Source organism: Macrobrachium nipponense, chromosome 35 (assembly GCF_015104395.2).
Source record: "Macrobrachium nipponense isolate FS-2020 chromosome 35, ASM1510439v2, whole genome shotgun sequence".
Taxonomy (NCBI): domain Eukaryota; kingdom Metazoa; phylum Arthropoda; class Malacostraca; order Decapoda; family Palaemonidae; genus Macrobrachium; species Macrobrachium nipponense.
In genome coordinates, this window is record NC_061096.1 from 14,567,292 (window position 1) to 14,586,537 (window position 19,246).

The 19,246-nt window shown below is 40.2% G+C and overlaps 1 protein-coding gene across 1 annotated transcript in view; it reads left to right on the forward strand.

Moving 5' to 3' along the window:
- Positions 1-11,914, forward strand: part of LOC135208286 (phosphatase and actin regulator 4A-like) — a 21,289-nt gene extending 9,375 nt beyond the window's left edge. The window contains exons 2-5 of the mRNA XM_064240389.1: positions 10,061-10,282; positions 10,794-10,976; positions 11,081-11,236; positions 11,600-11,914. Of these exons, the coding sequence (XP_064096459.1) occupies positions 10,061-10,282; positions 10,794-10,976; positions 11,081-11,236; positions 11,600-11,914 (876 nt within the window). The remainder of the gene's footprint in view (positions 1-10,060; positions 10,283-10,793; positions 10,977-11,080; positions 11,237-11,599) is intronic.
- The last annotated feature ends 7,332 nt before the right edge of the window (positions 11,915-19,246 follow it).

Genomic DNA, 19,246 nt, shown 5'->3' on the forward strand with positions numbered 1-19,246 from the left:
TCTCGAGTAGTTGTAAGAAGTGCTAAATGATCCTCAAGGATCCCAGCAGTTGGCATAAACGTTTAATTCATGTATATTACTGCTATACTGTTGCAGCACTACTGCTACAGTAGTATTACTACGCTAGCACTGAACCCCACCCACACTATGTATCGTTCCGCCATTCATAAAGTCTTTGGGTTTCAGAGCCGATGGAGTTTCTGTCTGGTGGATGGCGGGGCAACATTTCGTCAAAAGGTGTTTACCATGCTTACGTAATAAATGTTTTCGACTCTTGGCTCGTAATCATTGGCCATGGCCTCGGCTAGATAATTTTTACTCTATAAAAATTAAAACTATCGAAAATAGGTTATTGATAATGCTGACCAAATTTGTGTGTGGTTGTAAAATATACATATGTCAACTTTCAGCTACATCCGAGCTTTGACAAGGAGCAAAGTCCAAAAAAAACCGTGTTACAGAGACCCTGAATCTCATAGTAGTTGACCGTGCCAATAGCATTGTACCCTCTATTAAATTTACTGTTGAACTGGAGGAAGATAATAGCTTGCATTTTGAATGTTGGTTATTAGAGATAACGTAAGTAACAGGTTTAAATTTTCCGTGTTTCGTAAAAGTACTAATGCTGAAGGGTACATTCATTTCTATTCCTTTCATTCGTTGAAGGTAAAAGCGAATATTATTGTCAACTTTTGTCTTAGAGCCCTTCTTATTTGTGATATTGAACTTTTAGGACTTGAGCTTCAGCTATCTTCATGTTTTTTAAGGGTCTGAAGTATCCCACTCACATTATAGAAAGAACTATCTCAAAAGCAAAACGAATATATTACGGTTTATTGATGCAGCAGGTAATCCTAATGTGGTAAAAAATAAGAAGTATTTAACCATAGCTTACAATCCGAAACTGGAAAATACCTGCTATCTTGCAAATAGTAAGCAAAAAGAAATTCAAATTGCTTTCAATTTTAAAAATACTATCAGAAATCGGTTAGTGTGCAATAATAACAACAATGGTATTAGGAAAACGCCCGGTGTTTATCAAATCCCCTGTGCCCAATTGCCCTCAGAAAAACTTTGGAGAAAGTGGGCGGAGTTTTGATGCAAGACTTTCTGAACATCGTAGGGCCTATGAACTACATGCAATGAATAATGCTCTTGTTTCACATTCATTCGTTCCAGGACACAGCATCAATTGGAATGGTGCCTCTGTCATTTTTAAGAGTGGGGATGTTGGTGTTCGTCGCTTAGTGCAAGGAGCTGCTATTAGAAACAAAGGGGGGGTGTACTTTTTGAACGGAACAAAACCTTCACTGATGAAGATAGTTTTACCAATTCTTTAATAATTGGCCACTTTGTCAACGATTTTAGGATTCTATGTCTGGTGATTGTGAGACCACTGATGTTGCTCCACCTCTCTTTTATCCCAGAGACTGAGGTTACTACAGCTTCAAGTCATGGCACTGATGGAGTGTCTGCTGAGCTGGAATCACCTGAACGACCACTTCGCTGTTCCAGCCGTCTCGTCAACAGAAACAACCGAACGGGGATTACCTGACCAACACTTAAATCCATCCGCATTGAATCAGTTTTTTTTTTCCATTGTTGTAACGCTCCCTCCATTGTTTGACCATCAGCAGGACTGAAGAGGGATACGGAGCAGTATCCGAAAGTCTCCTTGTATTTTTACCATTGTACAATAATATATTTTAACACTACTGTGGCTTTTGATTGTCATATTATTATTATTATTATTATTATTATTATTATTATTATTATTATGATCTGAAGATCTGGCTTAGGAATACCTTTCATAGGGAAGGGTAGCTAGCAGCAAAAAAAAAAAAAAAAAAAAAAAAAAGTTACACGACACCTGAATTAAATACAATTATAAACTGCGAGGTGTCTCGCATCGTTATTTCAAAAATTTAATTTATGCAATAAGAAAGCGGTGCGTTTTCTATTCGTGGTTTTGTTCATTGTTATTTTTGTATAAGAAAAACGCAGTGCAAAGTCACCCAAACTCTTTTCTAGAATCAGCCTGAAAAAAAAAATATAAATGGTGTGGAATAAGAAGGAAAGGATTGATTTATTGATTTGTTTTGTCCTCTGGCGTAGAAATGCCTCTAGTTATTGTAGCGGGAAACAGATTTTGGCCTAACCCCCCCCCCCCCCCCCCCCCCCCCCCCCCCCCCCCCCCCCCCCCCCACCCCCCCCCCCCCCCCCCGTATGTAGGCTCCATTTTATTGAAAGAAGACAACAGAAAATGGAGGGAATTCCTATTTTTTACGATGGAGGAGCAGAACCTACCCGGCTTCCTGGTCTCGAGGCGGAGGTACTTGCTTTATGAGCCCAGCGGATCACTGGCCAAAATAGTACTTGCAAAAGAAAGAGAGGAAGGCCAACTAGATTCAGTTGCGAGGCGAGACAGGATCTAAAGAAGTCCTGATGAATTGTTTTTGAACTAATTCATTTAAATTGCAGAAAGCGTTGATTCCAATGGAAACAAAGCTCACGATTTTTCTTTGGTACAGCTTTGGCCGTTTTGAATGATTTGATATGAGATGGATAAATTAAAAGCTGCCTGACCAACCAAAATATTGACAAAGTGTGGAACGTTAGTTTTATGATAAGAAAAAGAAAGAAAGCAATCCTTGTTTACCAGCTGTCTGATGCTCTGCTCTAGATTCAGATAGGTGCAATACTTTTTCAACAATTTGTTTTCTGTTAGCTTATCAAATGATATACTCTTTGTTTTCTCTTTACTCTTTCATTTACTTCCTTTTAACAGATTTAATTTATGTTCTGGTATCTGTAACTATCTTTTTGATAACACCATCCTATTTAGCGTAGGATTTTATCGTCCAAAATCGTAGGCTTGAGAACCCAGGGAGTAGACTTTAGCAACAGGCTTCTCTCGTTTCTCAAGATAGGAAGACTGAAGAAGAAGTCGTCCTAAGGGAACCCTGAAATTGTATTGCTTATGGAGGGTCATATATTTCAGTCCCGGGACACAGTGAGTGTGGGTGTCGTGTCTGCTCGAGACGCTGCCTGGATTAAATTGGTACTTCGGTAGCTCTTAGTTTCCAAGTAACAGAGGGGACAGAGGGACAAAATATGTTAGGAGAGAGAGGGGAAGTGGGAATGATGAGGGAAGTTGCATAACAGTGATAAAAGTCGTGGACGACTAAGAACGTTCGGAGAACATGTTTTGTGAGTTGAATCGACAGCCACATAATCACCATATGGGGTTAATGCCGTCAGTGTGCTTCACGCTGTGTACCGTAGGAAAAAAAAAAAAAAAAAAAAAAAGCGCCTCAGTGGCGTGGTCTGTAGGTGGTTAGCGTGCCACCTCGGTGGTGGCGAGTACGAGTCTCTGGCATTTCATTGAGGTTTGGGAGATGTGTATTTCTGGTGATAGAAGATCACTCTCGACGTGGTTCGGAAGTCACGTAAAGCCGTTGGTTACGTTGCTGAATAACCACTGGTTCCATGCAACGTAAAAAAACACCATACAAACAAACAAACAAACCGTAGGAATTAATTAAAAAGTTTTTTTGCAGCGCCCCTTCGGTTCCTATAGTCGATTCATTTAAGGTAGATTCTTGCGCCTACGAGGACGTTTGTTTTGGCGGCCTCTGATTGGCTGGTAGCGGGAGGCAGACTGCTCGCTCAGCGGGTCATATTTTCGTTTGTAGCTTAGAAAACTAGCAATATGTTTACATTTCTTCATTTATCTCACGTTTTACAAAAGATAGGAAAGTTTTGGTCATACCAAAGGATTCAGTATTAAATGTACAATTAATGAATCTTTTCCTGAAATCAATAAGTTAAAATACAAAGGAATTACAACGAGTAGAAGTGAAGGGAGAAACATTTCATTCTTTATACCTGTTTTTTTTATTCATCATCGGATTTTTGCATAATTCACGAGATCAAGATAAAATGAAATCTTGTGTTTTAAAACAATAAAATCACCCTGAATACGCTGGTGCTTTCAGATTTTAAATACGTGTAATATGTAAAGAGAAAATGAAGAATATGTCTTATTATGTTGCATCCGTGCTTGACTCGGTTTGACAGTAGTGCCGAGAGACGCAAGATATCGTTGGGTCTGGTCCTCTCAGCTAGAGCTGTTGGCGTGTTGGCAGTTGCCAATTGGCGATGAGAAGTTTGCAGTTTCGAGATTATGTATTTACCGAATTATTATGTCATTACATTTTCTATAAATAAATGCACAGAATTCCCATTATGACTTTCGAACATTTTTACTAAAATATTATATATGTCCGTATTTCTGGACATATCTGATAAAAGAAAAGTAAATAATCAGATGGATGCATCTGGGCGTTGCCTTCAATTTAGTCTAAGTGAGAAATGTACATGCTTTATGAGGCTCACTGATAAATAACAGAACTTGTTCTCTGGCAATAACATCAAAAGCTTATGGTTTTCATATGTTCACTCAATAAACAAAAGTACAAATGTTTATTTCTTACCATAAAACAATTGTGACGATGTAACGAATATAATATACTGTCTTTTTCAGAATTGCTTGAGTTACTCTTACACCAGAATGTTTATCTCCTTTATATACATGTTACACTTGACAACATGTCTACAACAATGTTTAGGAAAAAGTGCTTAGTTTTCTCCTGAGGTAGTTGATTATTCTTGAATCACTTAATTCATACCTGAGTTAGAATAGCTCCCGTAACCGTTCCCACAGCCCTGCATAATTGTATATATATATAGTACATGTAGGATAATGAGACTAATCAGAAGACTGTTATATTATCATCTTTTTATACAAAAAGAATGGAAATTCATGCAGATATATTATGTCATAAACACAAAAGAAACTCATACACAGGAGGCTTACATTGGTATGTCATTAGGCTATCGATATGAACAAAAAGAAATTAAAATTTTACAAATTTGCTTACGTCATCATTATTTAAAAAATAAATAAAGGAAAATCATGCATATATACATAGTCATGTCATTACCTATTGGAAAAAAAGAATGGGAAATTATAAAGATACATTGATATCCCCTTTTCTATTAAAACCAAGTAAAAAGAATTTATAAACAGATATGTACATTGCTATGCCATTAAATATTAAAAAAAAGGAAACTCATATGGATATACTGTAGTTATGAAATTGCCTATCTAAAAATGGAAAACTATAGAAACACTGTTAGGTCTTCAACTTAAAAAAAAAAAAATAATAATGGAAAATCATTGATATATATCATCACTGTCAGTGTCATCCTCCCTAATATCAATATCATCACTGTCAGTTTCGTCATCCCCAATGTCAATAACAAAACTTTCAAACACATGCTCTCTAGCAACATCTTTCCTCCTATAATCATCTAATTTCTTAACGTGGTGAAAACATTTCTTCCAGTCTTCTGTTGTAACTTTGTCTATCGCCAGTCTCGTAAGCTGCTCAAACAGCTTTCAAAGATTTGATTTGGCCATTAGAGTTATTTTTTCTGATATCCCCCTTTATTTGAGCCCATATAAGTTCTATGGGGTTGAAAACTGACAATAATATGGTGGCAGTCTGAGCACATCATGACCATTTGCACGGGCTATCTCATCTATCACATACCTCTGTTTTTCTTTGTGACACTTGGCAATCTGCAGCAATTTTGGCTTTGTTGCTGATGGGTCGTGGGTGACGTTATTAGAAGAAAGCCACTGTATGACTTCACTTTTTCTGTTGCTGGTTGTTGGCACTTTATTTTCTATTTTGCTATGGTAGGGAGCATTGTCCATTATGATTAGAGATCTATCTTCTATATTAGCAATAGTTGTTCCTTAAACCACTTTAAAAACCTTTCATGGTCCATGGAATCATGGTAGTCCCCTTTGGCACCATTTTTTGACCTAAACAAAAATAGCGCATCTTCTCACTCCCCGCGTGCACCACAATAAATCTTGACCCCTTTCCAGTCTTAAGTTTGGGTCCTATTTCGCCTTCACCCGTTGTCCAACACTGACGTACACATTCATTTTGGTTTATCCAAGTTTCATCCAGGAATACTTCAGGTTTACGTTCAGTTGGACTACAATTCCTATTCTTTTCAATTAACCGTAGGTATTCAGTTCTCGCTGCCACTATATCATCACGTTCCATTAAAATTGCTCTTCCACTCGTCACTTTTTTGTACCGGAATCCAAGCCCTCTCACAATTTTCCATAACGTTGTTCTTCCACCATTAAACTTTACCGGGTCTTCCTTCACTTTTTCCAGTAGGGCATCTAACGTTGGGAGCTCTCCTCTCTCGTAAAAAGACAAAATCTCCTTCCGAATACACTCATTTTCAAAACTATCCACCTTGTCCTTCACTCGGATCCTCTTCCTGGGATATACAGGTGAAGCGAAGGGGACGTTACCACATTCAGATGACTGTCGCTTGATTTTTTTCACTGTGTTGGTTGGCACTCCTGTAGCTTTGGCGGTCTTCTCAAATACTTCATTTCTTGGAGTCTTGCTCCCCACTGTGAGCTGAAGTAACGATGAACATTCATTATAATGTTGCGAGCTTGACTTGCAAAATCTGGAAACGGTGCGACGAATGGTGCTGTCATCTTGAGACATCGCTTGAAAGAAAAAAAAATCTTGCTTAGTTCGTTGCTGTTATTGCTCCACTGAGATTATTATTTATATCACTCAATTAAGTCTCTGATATCTCTTAAGTTTGAAAATATATTCATATAAGAAAATTAGAAACAATATGTTGAAACCAACCTCATTAAAACTAAGGATGAGCTGAAGAGTGCGAAGTAGGTCCGTAGATTTCAAATTCATTCCTGGACTGAAAATTCCCGCCCGCGGCCAGCCTACACCTCCAACGATACCAGATGCATCCATCTGATTATTTACTTTTTTTATCAGATATGTCCAGAAATACGGACATATATGATATTTGAGTAAAAATGTTCGAAAGTCATAATGGGAATTCTATGCATTTATTTATAGAAAATATAGACATAATAATTCGGTGAATACATAGTCTCGAAACTGCAAACTTCTCATATCGCCAATTGGCAACTGCCAACACGCCAACGGCTCTAGCTGAGAGGACCAGACCCAACGATGTGTCTCGGCACTATTGTCAAACCGAGTCAAGCACGAATGCAACATAATAAGACATATTCTTCATTTTCTCTTTACATATTACACGCATCTAAAATCTGAAAGCACCAGCGTATTCAGGGTGATTTTATTGTTTAATAACACAAGATTTTATTTTATCTTGATCTCATGAATTATGCAAAATCCGATGATGAATAAAAACAGGTATAAAGAATGAAATGTTTCTCCCTTCACTTCTACTCGTTGTAATTCCTTTGTATTTTAACTTATTGATTTCAGGAAAAGATTCATTAATTGTACATTTAATACTGAATCCTTTGGTATGACCAAAAACTTTTCCTATTCTTTTGTAAAACGTGAGATAAATGAAGAAATGTAAACATATTGCTAGTTTTCTAAGCTACAAACGAAATATGACCCACTGAGCGAGCAGTCTGCCTCCCGTTACCAGCCAATCAGAGGCCGCCAAACAAACGCTCGTAGGCGCAAGAATCTACCTTAAATGAATCGACTATAGTTATACGCACTTTTTATCCTTTTACTTTACTTTATGTCCATTACCCCTTCCCCTTATTTTCATCCTCTCTAATTGCTTTCTTGAGTGCAATCCTTATCCATTATCTTACTTATTAGCCATAATCGTGAGTCTGGCAACGTCATAGGACAGGCCACCACCGGGTCGAGGTTAAAGTTTCACCGGTCGCGGCTCATCAGCATTATACCTAGACTGCCGAAAGATAGATCTGTTAAGGGTGGCCTTGATTATACGATGTACAGAAAACTCGATTGTGCCGAAGAAACTTTGGTGCATTTTTTGACGTTGGTGTTCAGTTCCTCGCTGGCCGAGTGGTTTTCGAGCTGGGTTGCCAATCCGGTGGTCCGAGGTTCGATCCCCGACTCGGTCAACGCGGAATCAGAGAAATGTTTATTTCTGGTGATAGAAGTTCATTTCTCGGTATAGTGTGGTTCGGATCCCACAATAAGCTGTAGGTCCCGTTGCTAGGTAACCAATTGGTTCCTAGCACCACGTAAAAAAAATCTAACCTCCTTCGGGCCAGCCCTAGGAGAGCTGTTAATCAGCTCAGTGGTCTGGTAAAACTAAGATATACTTAACTTTTAAACTTGACTTTGGTGTTGGATACTACTCGATAGTAAGTCGTAATTTATATATATAGTAAGTGGTTCTAATCTGCCTTGATCGTATCTCTCGCTCTTGTTTTGTATAGATGGAAATGTCGTATTTGTGCCCCTGTATTATAGTTAATGCTGGTTGTGGTCTGGCAATCCCAATGGCTTTGTCCTTGGTAGTTCTATGGGCACTTGATAGTTGACGTAGTGATGTGGTTGTCAATCCCGCGTTGGTTTTGGGTGGGTAATGACAGCACGTGTATATATATAATATATATATATATATATATATATATATATATATATATATATATATATATATATATATATATATATGTGTGTGTGTGTGTGTGTGTGTGTGTGTATACAAGAGTAACAATGTTACTTAGAAGCAAAAGCATTCCATGCCACTCAATTTCCGCCGATGTACCCAAAATTCACATTCGTAAGAATTATTATGTCGTCATTAATTATATTATTTGGATCTAGTAGTATACTTGTGGGCGGAGCAAAGGAATCAAATGCCATTCAGATGAGTGTAGTTATGCCTACCTACCAGAGGAAACAGCTGTCGAGTAAAGGGAAGGATCAAGGAACTGAATATGAATTATATACACATTATACATACACACACACACACACTCATATATATGTGTATATATCTACATATATATATATATATATATATATATATATATATATATATATATATATATATATGTCTTACGTGAATAAATGTTTTATAATGATAAGATTGTCGATCAGTTTACATTACTATCTCTTATTTGTAACATATATAGATATATATATATATATATATATATATATATATATATATATATACACATATACACATTACCATATTATATATATATATAACGTAGTGGCTTCTTCGGCGAGTGTGTGTATATAGAGCAATCCACAGTAATATACTTGATTAGGAAGACGAAACATATTTGTGGAATTGTTTTCAAAGGGTGGACGAAAGTTATATTAACCTCTTTGTATTTACTTTTACAAATATATTTCGTCTTGATCAAGTAGATTACTGTGGATTCTTTTGTACACACGCACACAAATATGTATATATATATATATATATATATATATATATATATATATATATATATATATATATATATATATATACACACACACACACACACACACACACACATATATATATATATATATATATATATAATATATTATATATGTATATATATACATACATATATACATATATATATATATATATATATATATATATATATACATACCATATAATATATATATATATATATTATATATATATATATATATATAGAGAGAGAGAGAGGAGAGAGAGACAGAGAGAGAGCGAGAGAGAGATGAGGGAGAGAGAGAGAGAGAGATTCATTTCTAAAATTTTCAAATTTTTTCATTTATATAAGACACGATTGTCATTTCAAAGCTCTGGAGTAAATAGCGTTCATTTTCATTAATTTTTCTTTCATATCTGGAGTTATTTTTAGTATAATAAGTAAAAGAAAAATCTTGTGGGTTACAAGAAAAAAATCTGATGTGGTGGAAACAGAAAATCCGATATTCGACAGAAGTGTTGAAGAAACAATTTTTCTAAATAAATATCATGATTCCAGAGTACTAAAGTACTACAGTTGAAGGATCTGTCTTTATTAAGTTCTCGCGATCTACGGAGCTCTTTCCTTCCTCTCCTCCGGGAAAAGTCTCCTCGCAATTTGGAACGAAGAAAGAGAGAGGAGCTAAGTCTTAAGGATCTGTCTTCATTAAGGAGCTAATTCCTTCCTCTCCTCCGGGAGAAGTCTCCTCACAATCTGGAACGAAGAAGGAGAGAGGAACTAAGTCCTCAGGATCTGTCTTCATCAAGTCCTCAGGATATACGGAGCTCATTCTTTCCTCTCCTCCGGGAGAAGTCTCATCGCAATTTGGAACGAAGTAGGAGAGACGAACTAAGTCCTCCAGGATATGCCTTCATTAAGTCGTCAGGATCTACGGAGCTCATTCCTTCCTCTCCTCCGGGAGAAGTCTCCTCGCAATATGGAACGAAGAAAGAGAGAGAGAGGGAGAGAGAGGACTCGAGGATTCAAAAGCTCTTCTTGGATCCTGGAGCCTGCCTGGATTTCGAAGACCTTCGTGTGTCTTCCCCAGAAATAAGCTTGTGTCGAGGCCTCCAACTGCATATACAGTAATCATGTCAGTGACTTACTTTGACCTTATAATCTGTTTTGAATTCCTATTCGCTTTCGCTGCGGTGCTACTAGTGGACAGTGTACTGACCGCTCTAGTAGCGATGCGAATCAATATGAATGTTTCAAATGTTGTACCTGTTGCAAATATTGCAACTCCTGCTGGACCAAAGATGGAAATCGGTGCACTGCACAGGAAGTCGATTGCAGGAGAGTCGTCGTCCCCACATTGTTGGCGGCTGGAGGACATTATTTATGTCATTTGCTTTGGCCGCTGTTGGTGTTGTGTTCTGACCTCTCTTGCATTCTTTGTTGCCTGGAGGATGTACAAAAATCATACTAGGACCAGATATCTGAGGAGGAGGAAGGACCATTAAGAGATCTTGAGGAAAAAGACTTTGTTGAATCAGACATCAAGGAAAATGACGTCGAGATATCAGACTATGAGGAATCAGACGACGAGAAATCAGAGTCTGAAGAATCAGACTGTGAGGAATCAGACGATGAGGAATCAGACGTCGATGAATCAGGAGTCTGAAGAATCAGACGTTGAGGAATTAGAATTCGAGGAATCAGATGCTGAGGAATCAGATTTTGTGGACTCAGACGTTGAAGAATCTGATTTATTGTTTGCAGAAGAAGACTCTGAAGGAGGAGAACGCCCTTTTGCTTAAGAAAGAAAAGGAAGATGAAAAGGAGTTAACAAACGTCTGCGACAATAAGATGGAGGACATGGCTCGTTCAAATCCAAGATCTATTGGCCAAAGAGGAGAAAATGAACAATATCACGAGGTCTTGGAAGAAAAATTAAAAGACACCTATTATCAGTGGTGGAAATAGAAAGGCGTTTGGAATTGAAAGAAGCTGAAAAGGTAGATATAATAAGGCTCTATGACTATCAGATGGAGGGAAAGGATCATCAGATCCACGATTTGATGGCTAAGGAGGAGAAACTCAAAAACGACCACTGGATTTTGGAAGAAACTTTACAATTCACTCTTAGTAAGATGGAGGATATGGAAAGGTTATTGAAAGAAAAAAGAGATGAGGATATGGAAAGGTTATTGAAAGAAAAAGAAGATGAGGATATGGAAAGGTTATTGAAAGAAAAAAGAAAATGAAAAAATAGAGTTAATGAATCTCCTTGTGGAGCAGGTCCAAAATTTATTGGCTAACGAGGAGGCCCTACGAAAGGATAATGAGCTCTTGAAAGAAAAGCTAAGAGAGGCCCTCGGTAACATGGAGAATACGATTGCAGAAGAAAATAAAATGAAGGAAGCTGATGAGGTTTTGGAAGGAAAGTTACAGGAGGCCCTTTGTAACATAGAGGTTATGGAAACCGTTTTGAAGGAGAAGGAGCGAGAAAACACTGAGCTGACAAATCATTGTCAGACTCGGATTGAGAATATGGATCACCAAATGCAAGATTTGTTAGCCAAGGAAGAGGAACTAAAAGGGATAAAAGGATAAAGAGCTCTTGGAGGAGAAATTAGAAGATATAGAAAAGCTCTTGGAGATAGAAGGAAAGGAAAAAAGAGAGCTGACAAATCTTTATAACAAAATGGTCGAGAACAACGACCATCAGATAAGAGATATGTTGGCTAACGAAGATAAGCTGAAGACAGACAAAACACTCTTGGAAGAAAAACTAGAAGAGTCGGCTAATCGTATGCAGGATTTGGAAAGCCTCTTAAAGGAAAAAGAGGAGGAAAAAACAGAGATGATAAGTCTCTATGACAAAATGATTGCGACCAGAGACCAGCAGATCAAAGATTTGTTAGCTAACCAAGATAAACTGAAGGAGGAACAAGAGATATTACAAGAAAAATTAGGCAAAGCCCTCTCTTGTGTCAAAGAGGAACAAGATTTCAAAATCGAAAATTGAAAAGCAATGGGCTACTGGAGATAAGTGAGAAAAATAGAGAGCTAGATATGTTGAGGAAGTTATGTGAGGAATATGATGAGAGACAGAGACATCTGGAGGAAAAATTGGGAGAAAATTTAAACGAAGTGCAGAAATTAGGGCTCTCACTGAAAAAAGCAGAAGACTCACTTACAGAGACATGTAGTTTGGTGAAGGAGAAAGAAGAAGCTCTTGTTAAAGTGAGAACTCGGTGCGAGGAACAGGACATGGAGCTTGAGAGGCTTCGACAACAGGGTATACATTTACAAGGAAAACTTCAGAAGAAGGAGGTAGATTATGAAAGTTTATCCAATCCCAAGAAAAGGAGCTGGAAACTCTCTTACATACAGAGAAAGAGCTGTTGAGAGACAAGGATAGGGAAATAACTGACTTGAAAATAAGATATCAGCAGATATTAGTAGAGAAGGAGCAACAAGAAAAAAGCTTGCTAGAACAGAATGACTGCTTGCAAAAAGAGGTAGCGAGCTTGCAAGTTGACCAGGTAGTTGCTATGAGCAATGAGGAGAAATTGAAAAGCGAGTTGAAATTCGCAGAGGAAAGAGTCCTAAATTTCATGATGGCTGAGAAACAGAACCTGCATACAATTGAAAAGCTTACAAAAGAATGTGAACTATTAAAGGAGAAATGTAGGACACTAGAGGGAAGTATGGCAAAGGCAGAAAAATGTGCCAGAGAACAGCAAAGGATGCAGGAAGAAGCATTAAGAATGCAAGATAAATACATGTTGATGGGCCTTCTCCACAGGATTGCTCAAAGGGATTTTGAGTTAGAACACATTGCAAGGAGGAGCATGAGATCACAGAGGCTGAAGGAGAGAAACCAGGAACTGAAAGTGAAGATCTTGGTATGAAGAAAAATCAGGAGTTCAGCAATGCCCAGGATGACAATAGAGGATACTTAAGGAGGCAATGGTTGGATGTAACCAACATCGTAGAAGACATTCTGTATAGGGATGAAAGGCCTCCAGAGGAAGAAAGAGATGTAGAGCCGAACCATTAGAAGAAAATGTAACACACCAAAGTGGAACTATGGCCACATTTAATGAGGTAGAAGGTTTGTGGATTGTGAACCTGTGAAGAGAAAGTTGATCAGGAGTCTTGGTTAAGGCAAGGTTCCTGCTTCTGAGGCACCACATGGATGGATGGGTGGTCCTGATTTAGAGGAGATCAGGACTTTGTGGTGCAGGTGACGAGGTTCGTGCTTCTGAGGCACCAAGTGGATGGAGTGCTCCTGATCTGGAGGAGACCAGAAGAGGTTCCTGCTTCTGAGGCAGCCATGGATAGAAAAGTGCTCCTGATTTGGAGGTGAGCAGAATTATGTGGTACACGTGACACCAGTGATGCACGTGCATTTGGCAGTATGGGTGTTCTGTGATTGACTGCTGACCTTGCAAGCCAAACCTGGGTGCAGCAGAGGAGTGCATGTTGTACAAGGTTTGCACAGAGTTTGCACAGGGTCCCCCACCCTGTGGCCGGGTTCCCCCACCCGGTGTCCTGTGTTTCCCCCCAACCCTGTGCAACATGCGCTTCTTTGCCTTACCTTGGTCTTGACCTGCAAAATCAGCAGCCAATCACTGAACAACCCCACTATCAGGTGCATGTGCCTCATTGGTAACACCTGTACCACCTAATGCCTGCCGACCCTTCAGGCTGAGCCAAGGTGCAGCTTGGTTTAGCAAGGTATGCAGCCAATAGCAGGGTACCCTCATTATCAGGTGCATGTGCCTTACCAGTGCCACCTGTACCATTTGGTAGCTGCTGATCTTGGACAGGTACTCCTGATCTGGAAGAGACCAGGACTTTGTGGTACAAGTGGTGAGGTTCTTGCTTTTGAGGCACCATGTGGATGGACAGTCAATCTTGATCAGGAGGAGACCTTCACTGTGGTCCAGGTGACATGATTCCTTTCAGCTCCTGGGGCAGTACTTAGATAGAAGAGTGCTCCTGATATGGAGGCAAGCAGAATATTGCAGTACATGTGAAACCATTGATGCACATGCCGTAGACATTATGGGTATTCTGTGATTGACTGCTGACCTTGCAAGCCAAACCTGGGTGCAGCAGAGGAGTGCATGTTGTACAGGGTTTGCACAGGGTCCCCATAGGGTCCCCCCACCCGGTGTCCTGTGCTTCCCCCAACCCTGTGCAACATGAATTTCTCTGCCTTACCTTGGTCTGACCTGCAAAGTCAGCAGCCAATCACTGAGCACCCTAATTATCAGGTACTTGTGCCTCATTGATGCCACAAGTACTAAATGATGACTGCCAACTGTGAAGGCTGATCTAAGTTGGCAGCTACAGTGTAGATGCCTCACAGGGTCCCACCCCTTGTGTGGCCTGCACTTCACAGTCTCACCTTGGTTTAGCAAGTCAGGTCAGCTGCCAATACCAGGAAACCTTACAATCGGGTGCTTGTGCCCCACTAGTTCCACCTGTACCTTGTGTGGCTGCCAGGCTTTCAGGTTGAGCTAAGGTGTAGCTGCAGAGTGCATGCCTCTCAGGGTCCCACCCCTTGTGTGGCCTGTGCTTCACAGCCTCACCTTGGTTTAGCAAGTCAGATCAGCTGCCAATACCAGGAAACCTTACTATCGGGTGCTTGTGCCCACTAGTTCCACCTGTACCTTGTGTGGCTGCCAGGCTTTCAGGTTGAGCTAAGGTGTAGCTGCAGAGTGCATGCCTCTCAGTGTCCCACCCCTTGTGCGGGCCTGTGCTTCACAGCCTCACCTTGGTTAGCAAGTTCAGATCAGCTGCCAATACCAGGAAACCTTACTATCGGGTGCTTGTGCCTCACTAGTTCCACCTGTACCTTGTGTGGCTGCCAACCAGTAAGGCTGAGCTAAGGTGTAGCTGCAGAGTGCATGCCTCTCAGGGTCCCACCCCTTGTGTGGCATGCTCTTCACAGCCTCACCTTGGTTTAGCAAGTCAGATCAGCTGCCAATACCAGGAAACCTTACAATCGGGTGCTTGTGCCTCACTAGTTCCACCTGTACCTTGTGTGGCTGCCAACCAGTAAGGCTGAGCTAAGGTGTAGCTGCAGAGTGCATGCCTCTCAGGGTCCCACCCCTTGTGTGGCATGCTCTTCACAGCCTCACCTTGGTTTAGCAAGTAAGGTCAGCTCCCAATACTAGGGCACCTTATAATCGGTTGCTTGTGCCTCAATAGTTCAACCTGTACCTTGTGTGGCTGCCAACCATTAAGGCTGAGCTAAGGTGTAGTTGCAGAGTGCATGCCTCTCAGCGTCCCACCCCTTGTGTGGCATGCTCTTCACAGCCTCACCTTGGTTTAGCAAGTAAGGTCAGCTCCCAATACTAGGGCACCTTATAATCGGGTGCTTGTGCCTCACTAGTTCCACTTGTACCTTGTGTGGCTGCCAGCCTTTCAGGTTGAGCTAAGGTGTAGATGCAGAGTGCATGGATCACAGGGTCCCACGTCTTGTGTGGCCTGTGCTTTGCAGCTGCAACTTGGTTTAGCAAATAAGGTCACCTAACAATACCAGGGCACCCTCACTATCAGGTGCTTTTGCCTCACTAGTGTCACCTGTACTATGTTCGGGTGCCAACCTTTCAGGCTGAGCTAATGTGTAACTGTAGAGTGCACGCCTCACAGGGTCCCACCCCTTGTGTGGCTTGCACTTCACAACCTCACCTGGGTTTAGCAAGTTAGGTCAGCTGCCAATACCAGGGCACCTTACAATCGGGTACTTGTGCCTCACTAGTTCCACCTGTACCTTGTGTGTCTGCCAACCTTTCAGGTTGAGCCAAGGTGTAGCTGCAGAGTGCATGCCTCTCAGGGTCCCACCCCTTGTGTGGCATGCTCTTCACAGCCTCACCTTGGTTTAGCAAGTCAGATCAGCTGCCAATACCAGGAAACCTTACAATCGGGTGCTTGTGCCTCACTAGTTCCACCTGTACCTTGTGTGGCTACCAACCAGTAAGACTGAGCTAAGGTGTAGCTGCAGAGTGCATTCCACTCAGGGTCCCACCCCTTGTGTGGCATGCTCTTCACAGCCTCACCTTGGTTTAGCAAGTAAGGTCAGCTCCCAATACTAGGGCACCTACAATCGGGTGCTTGTGCCTCACTAGTTCCACTTGTACCTTGTGTGGCTGCCAGCCTTTCAGGTTGAGCTAAGGTGTAGCGGCAGAGTGCATGGTTCACAGGGTCCCACGCCTTGTGTGGCCTGTGCTTTGCAGCTGCAACTTGGTTTAGCAAATAAGGTCACCTAACAATACCAGGGCACCCTCACTATCAGGTGCTTTTGCCTCACTAGTGCCACCTGTACTATTTTCGGGTGCCAACCTTTCAGGCTGAGCTAATGTGTAGCTGTAGAGTGCAAGCCTCACAGGGTTCCACCCCTTGTGTGGCTTGCACTTCACAACCTCACCTTGGTTTAGCAAGTTAGGTCAGCTGCCAATACCAGGGCACCTTACAATCGGGTACCTGTGCCTCACTAGTTCCACCTGTACCTTGTGTGTCTGCCAACCTTTCAGGTTGAGCCAAGGTGTAGCTGCAGAGTGCATGCCTCACAGGGTATGGCCTGCTCTTCACAGTCTCACCTTGCTTTAGCAAGTACGTTTAGCAGCCAATACCAGGTCACTCTAGTTCCTTATTGGACAAGTGGTTTTTTTACCCGCCTATCAATTTAGTTTTCTGAGTATGCTCCTTGCTGTTGCCAATGCGGAACCAGAGGAATATATTTCTGGTGATAGAAATTCATTTATATAATGCGGTTCGGATGCTACAGTAACCACCATTAACACCTGAACCATGTTATGGTTGCCAACCTTTCAGGCTGAGCTACTATGAGATTCAGGGCTTCTGTAACACGGTTTTTTGACAATAACTTTTTATCTATGCATTTCATAAATATAACACTTATTCAGAATACACATTATATCTACACATAAATTATGACTGTATTCTGCATTACGTAGGTTGAATAAATTTGTTACTTATAATGTAAAAGTAACTTTTTTTGAAGACGGGCCAACTACTCAGAGATAAGGTTTCGAACGCACTCGTTACGTAACTTATGACAGCATTTTTGTTTTTCCCTCTTTTCTCGATGGATGATTGGCTATACGTAACGAAGGGCTATACTCTGGCAACAATGACAAAAATTTGAATACAAGCAAAGTAGTACACCTTTATGAACTCTGAATCCTCTCCACTGATAATTGTCATAATGAACAAACCAACAAAATATGTTAATAAATACAAAAACACTTCGATTATTAGTCTAACTCCCAAAATAAGTGTCCTAAGAAATTATAATCTACTTTATAGGTCACAGTCAGATTGACAAGATGTAGGGAATAGTTGGTAAGACAAGCTTGATTTGATAATTGCTGTACCCAATGTTAAGCAATTTTTATTTATCGGCTATCTACTTATTTAAAAAAAAAAAAAAAAAAAATAGACGGTGCTGTATTTTGGCTTTAAACAAAACCTTCACCAATAATGATCGTCAGAATGATGACTTCATGAGGCTCCACCCCTTTTGGCATCGTTATAATTCAGGATAACAATGAAGGCTATCATGAACATTGTGGTATTAGAAAATCAACTTCTGGCTGTATAAAACTCATTCTCGAGAGTTGTAAGAAGTGCTAAATGATCCTCAGGGGATCCCCAGCAGTTGGCCTAAACCTTTAATTCATGTATATTGCTGCTATTACTAATTTTGCGGCACTACTGATACAGTAGTATTACTACGTAGCACAGATACCCACCCAATCTATGTATCGTTCCGCCATTCATAAAGTCTTTATATCCAGCATGGTCGTACAGACTAAAGAAGAAGAAAAAAAATTATATCGGATGATCCGTTGGTCTGCTGGAGATTTTAGCACATATAAGCTTGTATATAAATTGGATAAAAATCTTATTTTAACAAAAATAGTTATATAAGGACTGTTTACATACAATCTCTCTTTCTCTCTCTCTCTTGGTGGCATAGTGAATAGTTAATGGAAATGTTCAAAATCCTGAATGACATTACAAGTATTATAATCATGTTACGCTAAATACAAATCAGACCATAAACATTGGATTTAAACTGAATAATTTCCTATTCAGGCTATAATAAGTATGGCCACGGGCTTTCTCTTGACTGTCTAAAGTTGCAAGTCGTAAGACAAATGCAGTTTTGCAAAAACGGGGACAATTCCAAATCCTGTTAGCCATTCTTGACTACTATGGGCTTCAGAGCCGATGGAATAAGGTGAATGGCTTTCTGTCTGGTGGATGGGTGGGGCAACATTTCATAAAACGATGTTTACCTTGCTTACGTAATGAATGTTTTTCGACTCTTGGCTCGCAATCATTGGCCATGGCGTCGGCTAGATCATTTTTACTCTATAAAAATTAAAACTATCGGGTTTAGGTTATTGATAATGCTGACAAAATTTGTGTGTAGTTGTAAAATGTACATATGTCAACATCCGATGCTTTGATAAGGAGCAAAATCCAAAAAACCGTGTTACAGAGGCCCTGAATTTCATAGTAGTCCGTACACGAGCTGTATATTCGACATTGTCATTTTAAACTTATCCACCATAGAACACTGAAAAATGACTTACTGTATTAACTAATTTGAAAATCACCAGGCACTGAGGGCGTCATGATACGCGCCCGGTGTGTTTTTTTATTTTATTTATTTATTTATTTATTTATTATTTTTTTTTTTAGAGAGAGAGAGAGAGACGAGAGAGAGAGAGAGAGAGAGAGAGAGAGAGAGATGAATTACACGTCTGGTGAGATCCACCTTTTTCCAATCTTGAGAGAAGTTTGGTAATAAAAGTCATAGTTATCTGTTTGTTTGTATCAATTCCCCTGTTGGATTGGTGGGGGGGGGGGGGGAGAGAGAGAGAGAGAGGCAGC